At 41.3% G+C, this 22933-nt stretch overlaps 1 protein-coding gene across 1 annotated transcript in view; it reads right to left on the reverse strand.

The window, feature by feature from the left end:
• TMEM131L (transmembrane 131 like) overlaps window positions 1–22933 on the reverse strand; it is a 157684-nt gene that overhangs the window by 52084 nt on the left and 82667 nt on the right. The window contains exons 5-7 of the mRNA XM_080797493.1: window positions 19636–19759; window positions 18493–18609; window positions 17511–17621 (exon numbers count right to left, since the gene is read on the reverse strand). Coding sequence (XP_080653619.1) covers window positions 17511–17621; window positions 18493–18609; window positions 19636–19759 — 352 coding nt within the window. The remainder of the gene's footprint in view (window positions 1–17510; window positions 17622–18492; window positions 18610–19635; window positions 19760–22933) is intronic.

The raw sequence follows: 22933 nt of genomic DNA on the forward strand, positions 1-22933 counted from the left end.
CTTGGTTGTTTCATACAGTATATGGTATTATTCCCGGGGGGAAATGTGGTTTGGCAGGGTTAAATGACTTATCAAAGGTCCTAAGGTTAGCTAGTGGAAACCAGGAAAAAAAAAAATAGCAGGTCTTTAACACAGGTCAGTACTTTTTTCTAAGTAAATCAGAACAGACCAAGTATACTCCTAAATTTAAAAGTTGGAAAGTTCTTCACCATGGAAACATGTATTAGAAAACCCTACCAGGAGAAAATGCAACAGTCCAGAAAACGGCAGGGTTAAAAACTCCCTTTTGTAATGGCTTATATTCCCATGATTTTGTGTTATTACTCTAGCTGACTGGATCTGAGAGAGAACAAATCACCTAGTTCTCTTCTAGCTAAGAAACTGGTCTTAGGGCAGCAGGCCTGGGCAGAGTGTGATCTGGGGGTATCGTGTACAAGTAAAGAGGAAAGGAAATGATAGACTTCAAATCCGGCCCTCTTAGATGACTTCTACTAACAAGAATAAACCAATATCCTAGCAAAAATATGTGAGAATCTATAATACACTGATCCAGACAGAGTGATCAAGAGCCTTGAAATCAGGGCGTTCGCAGTAATGACCACACACAGAAACCTTGCATTTAAGGAATATTTGAGGAATATATAAAAGAATTATAGATAAATTCCAATATTAGGTCTCACTTTTCTCCCCTTCTACAACTTTTAATGCTAAATTTTAAAGGTTCTTTTCCAGGTAAATGTTTATCAGCAGGAACCCAGATTCTGTATAAGCCACGTGACCATTCCAGACAGCGGCCCCATCTACAGTGCTAGGTACAACACAATCTATACAGCAAGTGAGTTTGCATAAAACAGGCCCTTTCTTGGGTCCCTTCCACACAACAGCCATGCTCTGTAACCCAACTCCTAATTTAGTGTTTCCTGTACAACAGCCGGGCTCAGTGGAGTTATTAGTCAGCCCTGTAGGGTTGCTTTCTCCCCTCTCTAGCAACTGGGCTTCAGCCCTCCCCTTAACCACTGCCCTGCTAATCCTCAGATATTTAACCACTGAAACAAAATTCACCTACCTTGCCAGACCCCTTGCTAAAATATCTGTAAAAACCTAGGAAATGGCTGAAATTCGTTTTTGTTTTAAGGGAAGGGGATGAAAGCACATGTGCTGCATTTTCTCTTATCCACATCTTTTCCAGAAAAGGCTTTGCTGTTAACTCAGCTGGAGATGAAACCCCGGCCACAAAACCTTAGGGGTGGGGCACCTGCATGGCTCAGTGGGTTAAACCTCTGTCTTCGGCTCAGGTCATGATCTCAGGGTCCTGGGATGGAGCCCCGCATCAGGCTCTCTGCTCAGCGGGGAGCCTACTTCCCCCTCTCTGCCTGCCTCTCTGCCGACTCGTGACCTCTCTGTCAAACAAATAAATAAAATCTTAAACAAACAAACAAACAAAAAACCTTAGGGGCATCCTCTACCCTGCCTAAGACTCAGTTTCCTCTTCGATAAAACAGAGTTAGTGAGGTCACAGCCATGTTATGAGACCTAAATGAGACCCACAGGACACACAGAGAGCACACGGTAGACCTTCCAAAGGGAGTGTTGTTGTTTTCACTTGGTCATTCACAATTAATGCATTAAATGAGTAAAACTTCACAAAAAATAAATGCTTCTGGGAAGCGGTTTTTCCCACATCAAGGTTGTAAGAGGGGGAAACTCCTCTTCCACACTCTTTTGGCTTCTAAGAGAAGAGGATTGGTGGTGGTGGTGGTGTTGTTTCTGAAACACTTTGAGTTCTTTTTGTCTTATTTTACATTTGGTTTAGAACCCAAGAAAAGAGAAGAGCCATGTGTTGCCCACAAGCTTCCACCCTCCTGAAATGCGCCAGAAACCTTGAAAGCAAGTTAGCAAAAAGGAATGTGGAAAGCAAGTTAGCATTTAGATACTGAGACTTGTCATTGGACCAAGTGCCAGTGGCCTATATGGTGCAGTACTCCAGCTTTTGCACTCGGGGAGCTGGCTTTTCGCTGTTACAAGCTGGGTTGGCAGTTTCAGGAGAGCTTTGTGGGATTTTCACCTTGGTAGGTCATGTGGCATATGATGACTTGATCCAAAGGCAAGCAGCTATTTTTATACAATTGGATGCTGTGGGCCTTGAGCAAATGGCAAGCAGGTCCTGAAGGCCTGGCTCAGGCCTTGACCTTGGGCCCAGGTTCCGCAGAAGTTCGGGCTTTCATGATGCAGGCAGTGGAAGCTAGACCTTGAGCGATGTGGGTGTAGCTTTTACCTAAATAGGAGTAGCCATGGCAAAAATCAGCCATGGCTATGGAAGAAAGGATGACGCAGTGGTAAACAGTATAGTGGTTCCTCAAAAAAATCAAACATGGAATTACTGAGTGATCCAGTAATTCTATTTCTAGGTACATGCCCAAAAGTGATAGGAGGAACTCGAACAGATATCTGTACACCCAAGTCCATAGCTGCATTACATACAGTAGTCAGAAGTTGAAACAACCCAAAATCCATCCATGGATGAATGACTAAACAAAACATGGGGTATCCATACAATGGCATGTTACCCAGTCTTAAAAGAGAAGGAAGATCTGACACATATACTAGAACACGGATGGACCCTGAAAACATTATAACAGAGTGAAATAGGCCAGACACAAAAGGACAAATATTCTGTGATTCCACTTATATGAGGGGGCCTAGAATAGTCAAATTCATAGAGACAGAAAGCAGACTAATGGTCCTGGGGGGGACTGAGAAGAGAGGTTAATGGGGTGTTGCTATGTAGTGGGTGTAAGAGCTTCAGTTGGGGAAGATGAGAAAGTTCTAGAATGGATGATGGTGATGATCACATGACAGTGTGAAGTACTTCATCCCACTCAACTATACACTTAAAATGGTAGTTTATGGTGCATATACTTCACCACTAGAAAAGGAAAGGGAAGGGGAGAAGGGAAAAGGAAAAGGAAAAGTTGTCCTAGTCGGGACTCCTCTCCCAATAGAGAGAGCTTCCAGAGCTGGACCATCTGCTTTTATTGCCAGATCTTGAAGAAACTGTTGGGTCCAACTCCAGGCAGACAGTACAGACAGGCTGCTCCAAATTCTGTTCCTTTTTTATGCATTATCTTCATGGCTAAGAGCTGGAACTATGAAAGAGTTTAAATTCTCATTTAAATTCATGTGGGCCAGTCCACAGACTCAGAAGTTCCTCCCAATCACATTGGCTCCAGATTTATTAATCATCTAAATGTTAACCACTGTTTTAGATGCTCAAGATCCAAAATGACAGATACACAGATGGCAGATTTTATAAATAAAGAAGCAATAAGCTAATCAGATAGAAGGGATGCTCTCATCTTGGGTTGAGGTAGACAAGCAATTTGACAGAATTAGCTGCATGCACAAAGAAAGCAACCACTAAGGTTAGAACAATCTGGTTCACTCTGGACATCAGAGAAGTGCTGGAAGGTTAGGGACACATGATTTAGTTTTCCTATCAGAGCAAGATGAACGAAAAAGGCAGATGGAAGAAGAAGGAGGAAGAGAGAGCTCCCCTTAAGAGAAAGACTAACCTCTTAGAGAACAATTAGAACATGACTGAGAAAACGAGGCCTCAAAAGTCCAGCTCAACAGAATACAGAGAGATGGACATAGCCTGGTAGCTAACTGAAGTGAGGGAGAGAGACCTTTGTGCTCATTGGAGAATTTAAAAAATGGAATAGGGTGCCTGGGTGGCTCAGTTGGTTAAGCGTCTGCCTTCGGCTCGGGTCACGATCCTGGGGTCTCAGGATCGAGTCCCATATAAGGCTCCCTGCTCAGTGGGGAGCGTACTTCTCCCTCTGCTCTTCACCCTGCTTGCGATCGCTCTCACTTGTGCTCTCTCTCTCTCAAATAAATAAATCTTTAAAAAGAAAATTCTAAAAAATAATAATAAAAAAATAAAAAATAAAAAATAAATGTAATAAAAGGAGAAAAGCAGGGCCTTAGCAGATAGGAACTGCTCCCCTTGAAGGAACCAGGTTTCCATTACAGGAGGTATGGAGAAAGACACCTGTAAAGCCAGGTGCAGAATCCACAGTAAGAACAGCTAAGGACTGAGACAGCTATACCCAGGACGACTACATAAGACCTGGAGAGGTTCAGGGGTACAGGGGACAGGAGGTTCAGAGCAGAATGCTCAGAGAATACAAGGTGGAGACACAGTTACGGCCCATGCCCTGGGGGAACGTGTTTGCAAAGTTCATAGAAGTAGGACTCAGTCTAAGAGAAGGCACAGCAAGAAGATGAAACCCATTCAAAGGGAGCCAGGCAAGACTATGGAGACAGACTGACCCCCAGGCCTGATTTAGATGTTGGTATGATAGGAGCATCTCCGGAGGGAGACTCTCCAACACAGGGAAGAGAAGATTTGTTTGAACAGCAGATGCTTTTAGCAGACCCAGAACTCACTGATTTACTCTCTCTTCCTTTAGGAGAACTCACAAGAAAGCATCTAAAGAAACATCTAGAGGAAAAAAAAATATATATATATAATATATTCACACATGTACATGTATATGTATGTGTGTGTGTGTGTATATATATATATATACACACACACACACACACACATATATATATATATACACACACACATATATATATATACACACACACACACACATATATAATGTAGATCAAAAAGAACAAGAAAAAAAAAGGACTTAGCCAATTCTAAAGAAACATCTAGAGGAAAAAAAAAATATATATATAATATATTCACACATGTACATGTATATGTATGTGTGTGTGTATATATATATATACACACACACACATATATAATGTAGATCAAAAAGAACAAGAAAAAAAAAGGACTTAGCCAATTCCAGAAAACAGTAGCAGCCTTACAGATGTTCGAGAAAGAAAAAGACCAACAAAAGAAACTGGTTAAATAGCTAGAAACTCAACTGAGCCTTCCTGAGAGAAAGAGAGGCCAGGAGAAGCCAAGCACATCCTGGAGGAATAGCCCCGAATGGCAGAGAAAGGCGCAAGCTCACAACCTGGGGGAGACCGTGAGTGGCTCATGGCCAACACGCTATCCCCACCAGGCCCCAAGCTTCCTAAATGTCAGTAGCAGCTCCCCTCCAGGAATCTGGTGAGAACAATGCTCCACTGGAAACAGGTGGGGCTGAAAGGGAAAAGCCTTCTCTAAGAAGTAGGTTCCAGGGTGATGAACGGTGGGGAGGATGTGCTATGGTGAGCGCTGTGAATTGTGTAAGGCTGATGAATCACAGACCTGTACCCCTGAAACAAATAATACATTCTATGTTAATTAAAAACAAAAAAAAACTCACATTGTGAAGTCAAAACTGCCACGACTAACAAGTTAATGCTGGAATCCTACCATGTTATGACTGACTTGTTAAAAAAAAAAAAAGAAGAAGAAGAAGTAGGTTCCAGAAGCCTAAGTGAGTCTATTGTAAGAAGCTGTGGAAACCAGGGCGCCTGGGTAGCTCGGTGGCTTAAAGCCTCTGCCTTCAGCTCAGGTCATGATCCCAGGGTCCTGGGATCGAGCCCCGCATCGGGCTCTCTGCTCAGCAGGAAGCCTGCTTACTCCTCCCCTCTTTCTCTGCCTGCCTCTCTGCCTACTTGTGATCTCTGTCTGTCAAATAAATAAAATCTTTAACAAACAAACAAAAAAAGAAGCAGCTGTGGAAACCAGTGTGCACACAGATCCCAGTGCCCCTGCCCAGGCACTGTAGCCCTCCGTCCTCAACAAGGTGTCCCCACCTTTCATGGCAGAGGTTCCAGAAACAAGGGCTTCTTGCAGGAAGGAGAACAAAGACACACCTGTCACCACGCTGCCACCATTGCCAAGTGCTCACTCGGAGGGAAGACCAGAGTGCCTCTGGGGCTCCCTCCTGAGAGGAGCTGGTCTGTGAAAGCGGCACTTCCCCAAGCCCCTGAGGTCCCAAGGCAGCCTCCTGATGGGCAATCTCTCCTCACTGAGTTTAAATACAAAGGTCTTGGAATCAAAACAACTGGCATAAACTGAAGCCAAAACGAAGGTGATGCTCTCCATCCTCCATCCCTCTTTTTGGCAAAAAGAAGTGTTGGGAATCATTCTGCTTAGAATTAGTCCCTTGAGGGCTGACATGAGATGCATGTTTTCCAAATCTGGTGGATGGAAGGTTGATATCTGATATTCCTGTGTATCTTAAGAGTCTAGACTCAAGCAAGGCTCAAGAGAGACTTGATACATTTTGAGATTTTATTCTTTTTAATTTTTAAACAATCTCTACACCCAACATGGGCTTTGAACTCAAATCCTAAGATCAAGAGTCGCATGGTCTACCGACTGAGCCAGCCAGGAGCCCGGAGTGACTTAATATTAAGCCAGTATAACTTGGGGAAGACTCATGCGTTCTAACAAGAGGAGGCCTGGGCTCTAGCTGCTGAAGGCTCCCCAGCTCACACAGGCATGGAAAACCTCTCGGGCTAAGACCAAAAAAATAAGAAATTGGGGAGGGCTTCAAATTCTTTTGATGTTAACTCACAAGCCAAGATAATTTGATATGGGACTATAGACTTGAATTTTCACATCTTGCCAGAGGACTGAATCTCTGAATTTAAAAATTCTCCAAGAGTTTCATAACAGGAGAAGGTTTATAGTCAAAATTTCTTTTTTTTTTTTTAAGTTAAGTGATGAATGCAAATTTTAGTTAGGGTTCAGGTACTCGTTCTAAGCATTTTATAAGCATGAATTTAGTCAACAGCTACAGCAATCCTATGAAGTACTCTATTATTATTTATTTTAGATAAATTAAGACACAAAGAGGTTAGGTAACTTGGCCAAGGTCACTCAGAGGCGACCAAGATTTTTACCCAGGTGGTGTGGTTTTAGAATTCACCTTATTCAATACACTATAATCTCTATGATGGGACATACTTATATGGCTGGTATTTTTTTATTGGAGTATCTTAATTCTGTTATTTGATACCACTGCAAAAACTCTGATAAGCTGTATTCAATATCATACTTGAAAAGAATTCAGAATGGGAAACAGATGAGGACATGAACTTTCAACCTTGACTGCAGTGTGCCTTGGAACGGACTATTAGTGAATTATTCTAATCTGTCTCAGAGCTTTCAAGAGGCAAACTCAGCACTGCTCCCCAACAGTCTGAGGAGGATCAAAGAAATGGGGGTTTGGTTCCAGTGGGAGGAGGAACAGACTAAGGACAGTGGGAGCACAGTTGCCGGGAGTCTGCTGATCTCCTTGCCAGGGGAAAGGAGAACCCCATCTTGATAACAGGCAAGCCCAGTGGGTCACAGGTACAAAAACTGAGGAATGTTACAAGGAAAGGATTGTCTTTCCCTAAATTCACCTGTCCTGTTACCCCAACTCTTCCTCTTCCCTTGGAGGTAGAAGGGGCTGCCTGTCATGGGCAACAGAACATGATGCTGTGCTGAGGACAGTGCAGAGAAGGGTAGGGGCTCACAGAGGAGCTGGTTTCTTTCCTCTCTACTCTCAAGAAGACTGTCTGTCCTTCAGACTCAAAACCCCCTTCTGATGGGCCACCCTGTGATCTACCCAATGGAACAGAGAGTTGGTAACTTGCTCTCTGAGCTCAGCTGATACACAAGAATGTGGCTTATCAGCAATATGACAGTGGCATTTTGGTTCCCTGACTTCTCATTTTCTTTTTTTAAGTATTATCCATGCCTGGCATGAAGCCCAGTGTGTGGCTTGAACTCACAATCCTGCGATCAAGACCTGAACTAAGATCGCTTATCTTACTGAGCCACCCAGGGACCACCCCTAACTACATGTCCACTAGTTTAGAACTTGGTGAGGAATACAGGCGTTATTTGTTGGGCATCTTCAAATACCCCAACAAAAGTTTCTAGAATATTCTAACATAACGAATGTTTGAAAGAAGTCAAAAAAGATTCTTGTCTCTTAAGTTCATAAATAGCTGAAATTATAGTTTTTTCCTTTGAAGGTCATTTATTCACCGCGTGTTATATGGCCAGACTGCGCTAGGTAGTAAGAAAACAAATACTGGCTAAGACAGGATTCCTGCTCTTGAGGAGCTTATAATCTTGGTGAAGGAAAATACACATTTAAAAACAGAAACTTCTGAATACTGTATTTATTATGCTAGGAATCTCTCGGGTTTTCCGTAAGGCGCCAGCCAATTCTCCTGGGAGGCAGAAAAGAAACAAGGTAAGCACTGAGTTAAAGAATCGACCAGGTAACTGCTCTCCAAGAACACTGTTCGCTCCTGCCAATACAGCAGAGATTTTAGAGAAGCAACAGGGAGAAGACGGAGGGGAGGGACTCCCTGCTCTGTCGAACAGAAGGAAGAGATACCCACCCCCACACATCTAGGCATTTCTCCCTCCAGTCTTTCCCTTCCCTTCCCTTCCTTTCCCTCCCCTTCCTTCCACTCACCGGCCCCCTATTCTCCACTTCCCACAGTCCCATCCCCTTAAATCATCCTCACTGGGATGAGATGAAAAAAGTATAAAATTAAGCGATTCCTTGCTTTTTTCCCCCAATTCCCTTGCTTTTAAAAGCCATATTCATTCATGCAAATGTTCCTCACTTGCTCCCTAAATGTACTATTTTCTATAGCACTGTATTCATTATTGATATATTAGTACTCTTTTGTCCTTCTCTTAATGTCCAGTATCAATTTTAAAAATGCACACATCCCTTATAAAGATTCTTTTTCCAAAAAATAAAAACAAAATAAAAGCCATATTCAGAGGCAAGTATACAGACAAAAATTAAGTAATGGCATTTACCTAACACATAGTAATACTTTTGCAGAGACTGACACTGTATCGTATTACGTAAAAAAAAAAAAAAAAATCAAATAACTTTTATCACACAATATATTAAATACATTATTGATGACACATAGATTTGTAGGCATTCTCGGCTATCACATTCAGAAAATCTGTTTCTTCCATTTAACTAATTACAGAAGCCCATCAAGAAAACAGGGCCGCTAGAGAGGTTACATTTCCCCGTTCTCTATCTTCCATCTCCAAATCCTAGATCAGACTCTTGCAACTTAGTGAGAAATGTGCCCCCTTCTCTTTTGTGGAATTGTGACTGAAAAGACTTTCCTTTGGTCCCCTCCCCATGGTGATTTTGGATTCCTTTTCAGATTGCCACACTTAATTAACAGGGATCAGCATCTTGGAGGTGAGAAGCAGGAAAGCACCCCGGGGCACCCTCCCCCAGCCTGGCAGGCATGGGGCCCCAAGCAACACTTGCCTGACACCTGTCCCAGGCAGGCACAAGGGCCTGACATCACCACTCCAAAAGTGAGGGCTGTGTCCATCTGAAAAGGCTAGGAACTCTGGGTCTGAAGCGCATTAGGTATCACATTGCACACCCAGAGAGAAGCTCTCCTTCACACTGTCCAGCAACACTAGACTGTGGTGGGGAAGGGGAACCCTCATCACAGGCATGCACACTCAGAAAGCACACTGAGAGCAGATGATAAAACATTTGTCCTGGTTCTCATTGCCAAGGATAACCGTGGTCTTGGGTCTTACCTCTTAGTTTTCAGTCCTCTTGGTCCCCTCCACCTTATCTAATGATTACATTGTAATTGTTTGTAACCACAATCTCACTTTTAGATAATTTGGTAATATGATACCATGTTAGGACACACATACCCCTTTAATTGGTGAGACTGTGTGTCATGGGCTTTCTTCTCACTTCAAAACTTCTCTGGGTTTCCCAGTTTGACTTACCATTTTATTTTTAGCAACAAACATTATTTTACAACGATCCTAATAACAATAACTCAAGTCCTTGTAAATCTCGGAGACAAGCCTATTGCGACAGTGAGACTCTAGGCCAGATTCTGAGACAATGCCAGTTTCAAATATTCTTTGAATTATGCCCAAATAAACCACAGAAACACTCCTCAAATCTCAGTGGTTTAGAACCAAAATAGCACTGTAAAAAATTTTAAAAATATAAACTTTCACTTTTCACAAGCCTAACACAGCTCTATTTATGTATTCTATTCCACCTTCTATCTTACAAGTTACAATCATCAAGTAGAGCCTACCTTCTATTCTACTATTCACTTGTCAGATTAAGCACCATGATTATAACTTCGAAGAATCACTTAATAGTCTGCCATACTGATGTAATCAAACTCATCAAATCCTCCCTCTATTGTTGAGCCTTTAAGGTGTTTCTACGGTTTTATTACCATTATAAAAATGTGGCCCAAAACAACATTTCACTTGCTGTTTGTGTTTTGTGGACCATGAATTACAGACTCCATAGATATGAGAGTCATCACAATGCTTCCTACATCTGAGAAAATCCTACAGCAGACTGAGCTGTGCTATGGATCCCTATTCTGCTCTCAGCCTCCACCAAGTAACCTAAATTCTGAGTCTCTTCTACAGTTTCTAAAATAAGAATATTACCACCTGCCCTGGGAGTAAGTCTGGTGAAGGTCAGCGTGCCTGATGTGGTGAAAAGGTGAAGTCATACAAATCTTACAGGAACGACAGGTAGATACGTTATTTGGGGATCTCAAGTCAGATGCCCACTGACTCACCTACCTATTAAAAACTCTGGGGCCCTCAGTGCACTAAACACTACACTGATGGTGAGATTGTAAAAAGGAAAAGGAAACAGGCCCTGTCCCAGACAGGCTCATGGAAGAGCACGGGAGAGAGACGATAGAGGGCCAGGGCCCTAAATGTTCAAGCAAGGGCCTGGAAAAAGTGCCGTGGGGCCTGGAGCACGGGTTCACCTGGGACCCTGGGAAGCCTGCAGAGGGGGTGATACCCGAACTGAGTCTCAAAGGATGGAATGAGAAGGACCATGAGAGTTAGAGGGGGTGAGAGCTTATGAAGGGAAGACAGTATGTAAGAAGGGATGGCATATTCTGACAGTGAGCAGTTTTGGAGGCCAGCATGGAGGAGGAAAGTGGGGGACATCTGGGGCTGGCAAGGAAGCTGGAGCAGAGGCCAAGGGCCTCCTACGCCAAGCTCTGGGAGTCAGCTAGTACAGAGCCCAGGGAAGTGTTGAGCGACATTGCTTTGGAGAACGCTGGAGCAGTGGTGTGGCACATGCACTGGAGCAAAGAATGACCAGAAAAAGCCAAGGGCCAAATAATGACAAGACTGCAACAAAAGGAGAGGGACGTCAGACTCTTACTGGGACCCACTGTAACAGTGACTTCTCACCTGCTAGGAACCCTTACTTCCTAAAGGGCAAAATAAATGAAAAAGAAGGGCCAGATGAGAAAGTTTAAAAAGTTGAAAGCAATCTCAAGTCCTCATGTTCCACTACTTTCTTCCTAAGAGCAGACACACATGTGCAGCAGACTGACAGAAACATACACCCTCCTCTCCACAGAACTCGGCAGCCACTACAACACACCAGGCCAGTAAGAATCTAGAAAGAAGATGAATCACACACACACACTTCTGTTTCCAGAAGTGAGCGAGCCATTTCATCTGATTCAACTGAGCAGGACAAATGCAAAAGTCAGATACCAATAGGTGAAAGACACAAACAAAAAAGACCAAAATGAGCCCATATTGCAAAAAAAAATGAGGTAACAGTTGTTCACTTACACCCTAGTTGATTCCATGAGATAGACCCATTTTTTGTTATTCCAAGAAATAAACTGGTATCTTAAGCTTAGGATATTCATATTAGAAGGGCAGAAGCAGGGGTTCCCCAGGTGGCACTCTCAGTTAAGCACCCAACTCTTGGTTTCAGCTCAGTCATGATCTCAGGGTCATGGGATTGAGCCCCGCATCGGGCTCCACGCTCAATGGCGAGTCTGCTGGTGGATTCTCTCTCTCCCTATCCCTCTGCCCCTCCCCCACTGCACTGTCTTGCTCTCTCTAAAATAAATTAAATCTTCAAAAAAAAAAGAGGGCAGAAGCAAGTATGATCTATATGACAATACAAATATGAACACTGTTTTTCCCCTAATAGTAGACAGAAGATTAAATAAAATGGACAGTTTGACCAATTTTCCTAAACATATGCTCTTTTAGAAAAGGAGGATAAAATACCAAATAATGCCCTTTTCAGAGTACTTTAACAAAATTATACTCTGGAGGTTAAGCTCTGTCCTATATGCTTTACAGACACTCATTTAATGCTTCCAACAAAAGGTAGTGTGGCTCACTGGAAAGATCCAAGGCTTCTTGGAAACACACAGAGGTATAAGATTGGCTTTTTGATCTCATACAAGAAATTAATTTTTCCTCCAGCTTGTATCCCTAAAATAAATCCATAATTCTGGGGCATTACCTAAACCTGACTTTTGTCACAGCTATCTGAATCTTATTTGTTAATTTATTAATAAATAAATAAATGCTGGGCATGGAGCCTAATGTGGGGCTTGAACTCACGACCAAGAGACCTGAGCTGAAATCAAGAGCTGAACATTTAGGGGCACCTGGGTGGCTCAGTGGGTTAAAGCCTCTGCCTTCAGCTCAGGTCATGATCCCAGGGTCCTGGGATCGAGCCCCACATCGGGCTCTCTGCTCAGCGGGGAGCCTGCTTCCTCCTCTCTCTCTGTCTGCCTCTCTGCCTACTTGTGATCTCTGTCTCTGTCAAATAAATAAATAAAATCTTTAAAAAAAAAAAAAAAAGAGCTGAACATTTAATTAACTGAGCCACCCAGTTGCCCAAGCTACCTGAATCTTTCAATGGTTTTGGTGAGAGTAACACTGACTGCCGTCACAGTGTATTTGCATGAGGTAATCTGCAGCGAGTGGCAAGGATATGGGAGCAAAGGTGTTCTGATGCCATAAAATTTCTAGTTGCTACCCCAAGAAGCAATTTTAAGGAAGTGTGAGAAAAGAGCCATGACAACTGCCTGTATCTGAAAAACTCAGTATAGCTAGCAGATCCCCAGTGGAAAGAGCTCCCCTGTCTTCTATCAACATTCACTTCTTCATACGCATATACACAGTTTGTAAGAATGCAGAGAAAAGGGAGACTTAGTGCACCATTGGTGGTTGGTGGGAATGTAAACTGGGGCAGCCACTATGGAAACAATACAACCATTCTCTAAAATACTAAAAACAGAACTACCCTGTGATCCAGCAGTTCGACTTATGAGTATTTATCCAAAGGAAACGAAAACACCAACTGGGAAAAATATCTGTACTTTCATGTTCATTGTAGCATTTTCTTTTAAGTAGGCTCCATGCCCAGGGTGGGGCCCAACACATGGGGCTTGAACTCATGACTGTGAGACCAAGACCAGAGCTGAGATCAAGAGTTGGATGCTTAACCGACTGAGCCACCCGAGCATTTTTTTTTAAAATCATGGGTAAGACAGGGAAACCATCTAAGTGTCCGTCAATGAATGAATGGATAAGAAAATGTGATATGTATATACAATGGAATATTATTCAGTCAAAAAAAAGAAGGAAAGCCTGCCATTTGCAACAACATGGATGGACCCGGAGAGCATTATACTAAGTGAAATAAAACAGAGAAAAACAAATATGGTCTCACTTATATGTGGACTCTATGGGGAAAAAGAAAAAAACAAAAACAAAAACAAAAACAAAAACCACACACACACACGCAACTGAACTCAGAGAGAACAGATTCATGATTGCCCAAGGTGGGATATGTAGGGGGAGCAGAGTGGGTGACAGTGTTCAAAAGGTACAAACTCCTGATTATAAAAGGGATAAGTCCTGGAGATGTAATGCACAGCATGTTGGGAAAAATGGTTTATAATCATGCAATTTAACCCAAATGTTCCAGAAGCCTCCCTGTGTAGCCCTAGCTCTCCATTAATGACCTATTTAAATACTTTCTTTCTAACAATCTCCCTAAAGCCTCCTTGAAACTATGTACATTTTTGTACTCCATAATCTTATTTGGTAAGAATTTTCCTGTTTATCCCTGGATGTGTAAAAATGACTTTCACACAGTCATGCCGATGCCTGTTATTTGAGCACCTATGATGGGTTGGTAAAGCAATGGTCTCTGCCCTGTGGAGCTGAGGTTCTAAGTGAGGGACAGGCACGAACAGCTTTCACTATTCGTACTGAGCTCCCCATGCTCCTAGCCATCCTGGCACATGACCAAAACCTCATTCTGCTTCTTGACGTCTGAGTTACAGTGGAGGCACCTGCATCAGGTATATGAGGCCATACACATGTCACAGTGCTCTGCAACTGTACATAGCTGTCTCTTGATTACTTCCAACTTAATTTCTCACCATGGAACTGTGTTGGGTTTGCAGCCGCAAAACAGCTGATGCCTTCCGTGATCCTCCTGACAACTCAGAATGTCAACAACTCAAATTTCTTTCACATTTTGAAGCAACAGCTCATGGTCATGTTAAAAATGCCGTTTCATTTGTGTCTCCTCCACACAGCACCAGAAGCGCATTTGCTGAACAACGCTCCTAGCTTTGCAAAATACTCCTGCTGTTTTTCCTTCTCTGATCAGCAAGTCTATAGCTCAGCAGAACAAAGCAGCATCTGCTCATTTTGGAGCCTTCACCTTCTAGACACTTTATATTCAGGAATCCTTGGGTGAATCCTTCTGTGCATGTCTTTGTCTCCTGTTACCTATGTTTGAGCCAGGTAATTTTTTTTAATACGCAGTTAAACTGAAATCCAACTCTATTTAGGCTCAGATGTGACATGAACCGGAACGTATAAGCAGGTTGTACCTTTTATTCAAATAAAGAAATCAAAAGTTATTTGGCCCTCTTATTGTTTGAGTGAGAATTCTTTTAAATGGTTATTATCACCTTAGTCTCAGTTCTCTTAGGATTCAATGGACTCACATGAAGCAGTTGTATTTCTTTTCTCAACTTCAAATTTTATTCCTAAACACAATAAAGTTATTTCTTTTCATCTGGAGCGAAGGAGGTAAGTGAAAGCAAAGTTGAGCACATCTTAATTTCTGCCTAAGCCTTCTTACTCCCCAGCCTTCTAGCAGATCTACCTTCCAGCTCTAAACTGAGCCAGAGGTGATTTTATGAGTACCTTCTCATAAAAAGACCCTCTATTCCCTTTTGAAGGAAGCTGAACTCAACCACTACCCAGATGTTGGGTTCTCGACCAAAAAAACAGAATGAAGAAAACTTGAGACAGAGAGAATATCAAAATGAAGACATTTCTTTCTGAGGAAGGTTAGCTGGCAATTTTATGCCCACTTAAAACACAACACACAAATATATGTATGCAGTTTCCATGCAGAAATATCACAGTCAGAATTTTTTCTGAGGAATGCCATAGTGATTTCTTTAGTCTAATGTTGTAGGGTTTGTTTTTTTTTTTATATAGTAAGCCTTGAAAAATAGTTTCCTTTTTTCTGAATCACAATAAAAATAGAAGATTAAAATAGTTGCCTTTTAAGAGATATTTTTTGACATTCAGATCTTCAAAATACTGGTTTCTAACAAACGATCAGCCCCCCAAATTTGAGTTTTAGCTACAAACTCTTAAATGTAGTGCATTTTATCACATCCCATGTGTGGTCCAATTTGCATTTGGGGGACAGAGACTTTTGAAAAGGCCAGAGTAGACACTGGCAGGTCTGTTACAGGTCCATCAGAGTTGCCTGGGAGAGAGATGATGACAGCCTGGACCCAGGAAAGGGCAGTGGGCATCATGGCTAGCAGACAAGGTCTGCCAGGTACAGCGCCTAACGTGCAAGCTCTCTTCATAACAAACTCTCCAGCAGATCTCATGGAGAGGCCACTAGGGTCACTGCCTCTCTCCCTTACTTACCCCCTAGTCCTCCTTCAATTAACCCCTATTAACTAAGATATCTGAACACCTGTCTCTGTTTCAATACTTTTACTACCACTAATACGGAATCTGGCATTCAAAGCTTCCAGTCTTAGTAACCAGAGAAACCTGGCCATTCGCAGGGGGCCCCCTTTGCTGAAGGAGGGCCCTGAGATAAGGCTAAAAATGTTCAGCAGGAAAAACCTACCCTATCAGCATATGCAAGTAACATTTACTCCAGTCTTTCAACCCCTACAAAAATGCAAGTCAGATCATGCTATTCTTATGCTTGAAACCTTTCAATAGATCCCCACTGTTTTTAGGATTTAAACCAAATCCAAATTTGCAAACCTTAAGTAATTGTACTTAAAATCCTAGGAAGGGGTGTTATTCAATTTTATAAAAATAAAAATAATACTAAAAATCCCCAAGAATTATCTAAAATGATGACAAATCTCCCAGACATTCCAGGTAAATTAGTTTTGCTTGTCTTCCCACTGGGATGGAAGCTCCAGGAAGATGGAAATGCTAAAACAGTGCATGCCCATAGCAGAGGCTCAAGAAGACTACTGAATGAAGGAAAGCCCCAGGTACTACTGTGACCCACACAAAGTTCTAAGCAATGTTCTTTATTCACTAATCAGAAAAAAAAAAGGGTAGGTAAGGTGGAAAAGTTCATCCTACATTGGTTCAAGAGTTTTCTCCATTTCCGAAGTTATCGGTAGTCACCAGGAAATAAGTCAAGGGGGAAAACTGATCAAAATCTATACCCTATTAATGAAATGCATATTGAAAGAACATTATATTATCATTACACTTGACCCTTGAACAACAGAAGTTGAACTATATAGGTCCACTTACATGCAAATTCTTTTTTGATAGAGTACAGTACCGTAAATGGATTTTCTTTTATGATTTTAATAACATTTTCTCTAGCTTACTTTTTTGTAAGAATACAGTATATAACATCTACATCACAGAATACATGTTAGTCAACTATGTTATCTGTAGGGCTTCTCGTCAACAGTAGGCTATTAGTAGTTAAGTTTCTAGGGAGTCAAAAGTTATACACAGATTTTTGAACTGCATATGGGGTAGGCCCCCAGAACCCCTGCACTGTTCAAGGGTCGACTGGATACACATTCTAAAACATCAACAACGTTTCTTTCCACTAAGATCCACTCAGGAAAGACTGGAAGCAGGGAGAGGGGAAGACAGTAAGACATTCCTGAAAAAAATACCATTACTGGTGACCACAGAGGTTCTGTCTTCCTGAAAAGCAACCTGGCAAGATTTAACAAGCTCTATAAAATGGTTCATACTCTTTAACTATGGAATCTCTCCTTACAAAACATACCCCAAGGAAATAGGTAAGCCAAAAAGGAAATAAAGAAACTTATAAAACTTGTACATGGCCTAATGGTAATAATAATGAGAAACTGGAAACATTTCAAATGATCAAAAACAAGATTAAGCGAACTATGGGAAAGCAACACCATAGATTATACAGCCTTTCACAAGAAGTATGTGGATTCCACCGACACTTCACATATGTATATTATTTCTATATATATCAGGATTTTTTTTTCAAAAAAGCAAAATATAGTAAAATCCCAATTCTGCAACCTGGTGAGTTTAACATCTCTAACAATCCTATATAAAAAGGGCAGCAAAAGATACCTCAATTTAGAGGACTACAAAGTTTAGTGCATACCAGAATTTAAAATAAATCTATTAAAATTACCTGTGTCTGTGAAAGTCGAATGCTCTGGACCTGTGGAAGCAGAAAGTAAGCGTTTGGTAGCTGCTTTGCAGACCCTTCTGTAGAGACTCTTCGAGTGCCAATTCCAGATACCTTCAGAAAAAAAAAAAAAAAAGTTAATTACTCCCCTACTTATTCTGAAACATTTTTGCCATAATGTTAAAATACCTTTCGAAAGGAAATCTGTATCCACCACTGTGGCCTGTAAGACTCTATTAATCCAATTATTATATGTATTTTTGTTTACAAAAGAAAGCAACAAAAGTCGCTATATTTAAGCTGAATGTTCCTCACTGTAGCAAACCTTTGCAGAAATAAACAATTTTTCTGATATGGGGCCAAGTGTTTAATGGAAACCAGTAAGAACTAACCATAAAAATGATAGATCTTGGCTTGATGTCACATCCTATTAAAGATGTCAGATACCACTTAAGATAAATATTCCTAACTACTTCGTGAACAACAACAAAAAGATTCTTCACCCTCCATTCCTGGTGCCTCGATATGAGGCAAGCTCCCTGAGAACTGGCCCCCCCAAAACATGAAATCCATATCCCCTGATCAGAAATATTCCCGAGCCCAGGAGGGAAGGAGGCAGAAGCACTAGGGACTGCCTTTACAGCTCCTCCCTCTGGACTGTGCATGAGGTCAGGACAGAGCTCTGAAAGCCCACTCGATTTTATAATAAAAATATAATATGGTGGACTTCTTGGTTTTGTTCCAATGCCCTTCAAAGATCCTTAGTGGGAGTTACAGCTCTGTGCTCTGGGCCCAAGACAGCCAACTGTGTATAGCAGGGCAGGCAGAAGAAGCAGGAAAGCTGGTGAGTTTACATCACTAACAATCTTGTATTCTAATGACATAAACCAGGCAGCAATATTTACAAAAGTCTTTTATAAAATACCCAAACCCTCCCTGTTAAATCAACAACCAAATCAAGGGACGAGAGGGGAAAGTTACTTACGTGATAGGGAAGGACTCCATAGGAGGAGGTATTAATAAATAAAGAACTTTCAATGCTTCCTTCTTCAGTAGGTAAGAAAATAATTCTGAAGGATGTTTTCCCCATTGCTGGAATTACCTGAAAGGAAGGTACCAAATTAGCCATTTGGAATGAACCTCTGTAAAAAATGTCTTTTGGAGACTTCCTTTTTGATAATTTAACAGATGCCTATTCTGTACCCTTGATTCAGAAGTATCGTGAATCCCTGAGAATCACCAAATGGATCAAAATCCAACAATCAAAGAGAATGTTATCAAAGAACACACCACAGACTGACCACAGGGCAGCTGCCGAGTCCGTTCACTTCAGATTGGGAATCCTAAGCCCTCACCTTCTTCCTTTTCCTTCCTCTTCTGCACCCGTGTGTTCAACGGCCTTTACCAAACACGGTTCTAACTCCCCTTAAATAAAAGGAGCCACCAATGTACAAACTTGCCAATTCCTAATGAAAGTCAGGAGCTGCGTTTATCTGGACTATCATAAACAAAATACTGGGCTCCCTGCTGCACCATCTCCTTGGTCCCATATTTAAAAGGAAAAAAAGTGTATCGGGTAGACATAAGTAAGCTAAATAAACAAATAAAACCCACTAGCAACTGGGATCTTCACTCAAAGTTAAAGACCACTGAAATCTAAACAACCAGGAAGAACAGGGATTGGCAGCTCTCTGCTGCCTATTAACTTTATAAGGAGCCATTTACTCCTTCCTATTCCTACATTTAGAAAGGAGTCCTGTTCTAGTAGGTTCGCCAGGCAGAGATCACAACTCTAAAACTTGTAATGATTACTAAACGGTTCAGCATTTGCCATCATTTCAAGACCCATAATATTAAGTTTCTTTAACCATGAAAAAGTCCTATTAGATACACAACATTATACCTTGTTTAGACTCTAAACTTTTTTTTTTCCCATGGAGATATCAAGAGCCACCAAAATTATGGACAACTGAAAAAATAAATGCTAAAGCAAACACGCAGAAGGAAAGAGTGTGGGTAGCAGGAAAAGGGGAGACAGGGAGCAGAAAGTCAAAACTGCAGGCCAAAGAAAGCAAGAAAGCCTGGCAGCCTGCCACAGCATAGTTTCCAAGAGTATATCAACACTTACCCTGCAATGAACAGGAGGCACATGAAAATGTCTAGCAGCTGTAAACACTGAATTCACCACGACCTCCCTATCCCTACTAGGGTTATAAGCATAGAGAATCTTTGCTGCAGGGTGACCCAGGAACCTAGGAGGGGAACAAGGAGAAAAAAACCAATGGACTGTGTGGTCGTAAATACGGCCATCCACCCACCCCTCCACCCACGCAACATGTATATGCTTTCAACCCAGAAAGCTGTTGGTGTTCATTAAAGCTAAAAGCAGCAGTGATTAAATCAGGCTATTAATAAAACATTTATTTAATTCACAAGTCAAAGCCTTTTAAAAGAACCCTTTCTTTTACGAGACACTTATGCTGACCAATGGTAACACCTCCCCGACTTTGGTGTTGGAAGAATTCGACCCGCAGAGGCCGTTAAATGCTTGCAAATACGGAGTAGAAACTAGGTACTCACCTAATGGGGCTCTAATTCAAATGAAAACAGGTTTGGATAAGAAACTGTACTCATAGAAAAACCCAGGTTTTTTGAGAGTTTCTTTTCTCAGTGGTAAGTTTAAAGAGGCTTTTGGGGGGGAATGGATTTCTACTCACAAAGAGACTTTATCCTGTCTCATGAAAGGAAAACTTAACTGTTACTAAACACCATTCTTCTGAGAACCAAACTCAGCAGCACTTTCCAGTGCTTGCTCTTATCCGTTTGAATCATGAGTCTTCTAGAAAATTCTGATGAAAGCTCTGGCTCCTCCCTCCACAGACAAGCACATAGAAGTTTCAGACATAATTTCAAAACATTCATGTACTAAGGTAAGGATATATGCTTTCCAGCAAACACCCTCACTAATGAGGATGCTCACGCTGATTTTTTCCTTCCTCCTCTTTTCCACTCGCTGCAAGGAGAGCAAAGGAACTGCAAAGGAATGGAGCTATCACTGGCGCACCTGGGCCCTCCTCCCTGCCATGGTCCCTGGAATCCTTCCGCTCAGATTCCTACCAGTTAAGTCACATGGTCATACACAGAGAGCCACACACATTTCACTGAAGCCCCTTCTCCAGACTTAATGCCCTCAGAGGCAGAGACCCAAATATACCGCTCTCCTTAACATGGCCGAGAAATAAAACTATATTCTATATTAAAAATTCATCTACATTATACTTGTATTTCTCTGATTTTATTCTGATTTCTCTGATACTAAGAATTGTGTGTTTTAGAGAAAATGAAGTACATGTTGTCTTATGGACAATGGGATTTCCAAACTACCATATCCCACCATCAAATCCCTCATATTCCTCTTCCAGCTTTTCCTCTTCCTTTTTTTCCTCTTAAGTAAGCTTCATGCCCAGGACAGAGGCTAGTGCGGGGCTTGAATTCATGACCCTCAGATCAAGACCTGAGGCCGATATTAAGAGTTGGATGTTTAACCGATGGAGCCACTCAGGTACCCCACACTTCCTACTTATAATCACAAGTCTCTACTGAAGATCTAATACAACCAATGTGTATTTTAAAAAATAAGTCCTTTACATCCAGTTATAAATAAAATACACACTAATGTGATTCTTGATTTTTAAACTTTTTATTATTATTATTTTTTTAATGTTCTTACCTAATACAACTAAAATTTTTTATATTTCCGTAAAGGGTTACCTCTGAGAGCTCTGCTTTGGGAGTAGTGGGCTTACATTTGCCTTCTCCCTTCACTAAGTTAAGTTAAATAAACAAAGACTCCATCATTTAAGGTTTTACGTAAATAATAGACTCAATCAGCGAAGTTATTACTACTTATCCTCAAAGCTTTGTATCATTGGAATACAAGACGTTTAGTTTAAAAAAATACAGATGTTGCCCAAACAAAAACATTTTAGAAAATCAGACCCCAAACTGCAATTCTACAGAGCCCCATGACTGCATCCACCAGAAACCTCACCAGACCTAGCGCAGACCTAGTTACCACTGCGCTATTTTTATTCTATTTTTAATTCTATTTTTAAAAGTGTTATGAGGATAAGAATTTCAGCCACTAGTAACAACTGGAAGATACTCTACTAATTTAATACTACAAAAGAATGATTAAAATCTCTTATGAATGATTAGCACTTTTAATCTCTGGACCAGCGGAATATTAACCCTTATAATAAACCCTAAGAAGTGGGCAGAACGCAGGTGAGTAACAAGATCCTGATACTACATCCCAGAGGGAAACCGCAGTGATGAAAAGGGATGGGGTTTGCCCAAGGTCAATTTTGAAATAAACAATAGCAACAGCTGAACAAAGGCAGTGAAGAAATCAGGAGGAGAACTCTCTGGCTGAAGTTTGAATATAATGCCTATAAAATAGACCATTTGTAAAAAGTAAGGAAGAATTTAACTAATTTTAGAAATGTTCTGGGATGCCTGGGTGGCTCAGTCGGTTAAGCATCTGCCTTCAGCTCAGGTCAAGATCCCAGGACCTGACTGAGTCCCACATTGGGCTCTCTGCTCAGTGGGCAGCCGGCTTCTTCCTCTACCCTTCACCCCACTCATGTTCGCTCTTTTTCAAATAAATAAATAAAATCTTAAAAAAAAAAAGAAGAAGAAGAAGAAGCGTTCTAATTTAGGTTACCATTTGTTCTTACCGAGATTTTTAAAAAACTTCAGCAAAAATAATTTATTCCCATAATCATATCCTAGAGCTACCAAAAAAAACAAAAAAAGGGTATGTGCTGGCTTAGAAATCAGAAGACTTATTCTGTCACTTCTAGTGAAATGCCCTTGGGCAAAAAACATTACTGCTCAGCACCAAATTCATAAGCATCTGTAGTTTATGCTCAAGTACAATTTGAAAATGACACACACACAACTCTCTGCCTCTCTCTCTCTCAGATAATGCCTGCCCCCACTATTCCACTATCCTTCTAGGATTGATAGAAGACTCAGCTGACAAGAGATACAACTGTACTTTGAGAACTATAAAGTACTATACAAACAAAACTGAATCATCCAAAGGTGAGACCAGGCTAAAGTGTGATAACCTTTGTAAATAAAACATTTAAAACATTTGCTTTTCAACCTGCTTCCAGTTATCAGAGCCAAAAATGGATGCATATAGCCAGTTAACATTTGTAGCCAAGACATCCATCCATCCATGTGCACTGTTCTCAGGACTTTTATCTTACTGAGGAGGAAATATATCATAGCCAGCGTCCCATCAACTGGAGTTGTTACCCTCATCTAACTGTACTTACTACTATTCATTTTACTATGTCTACCAGACTGTTATAATTTTTTCTTTTTTCTCTTCCATATCTTTATTTAAATTTGTT

Source organism: Martes martes, assembly GCF_963455335.1.
Source record: "Martes martes genome assembly, chromosome: 2".
NCBI lineage: Eukaryota > Metazoa > Chordata > Mammalia > Carnivora > Mustelidae > Martes > Martes martes.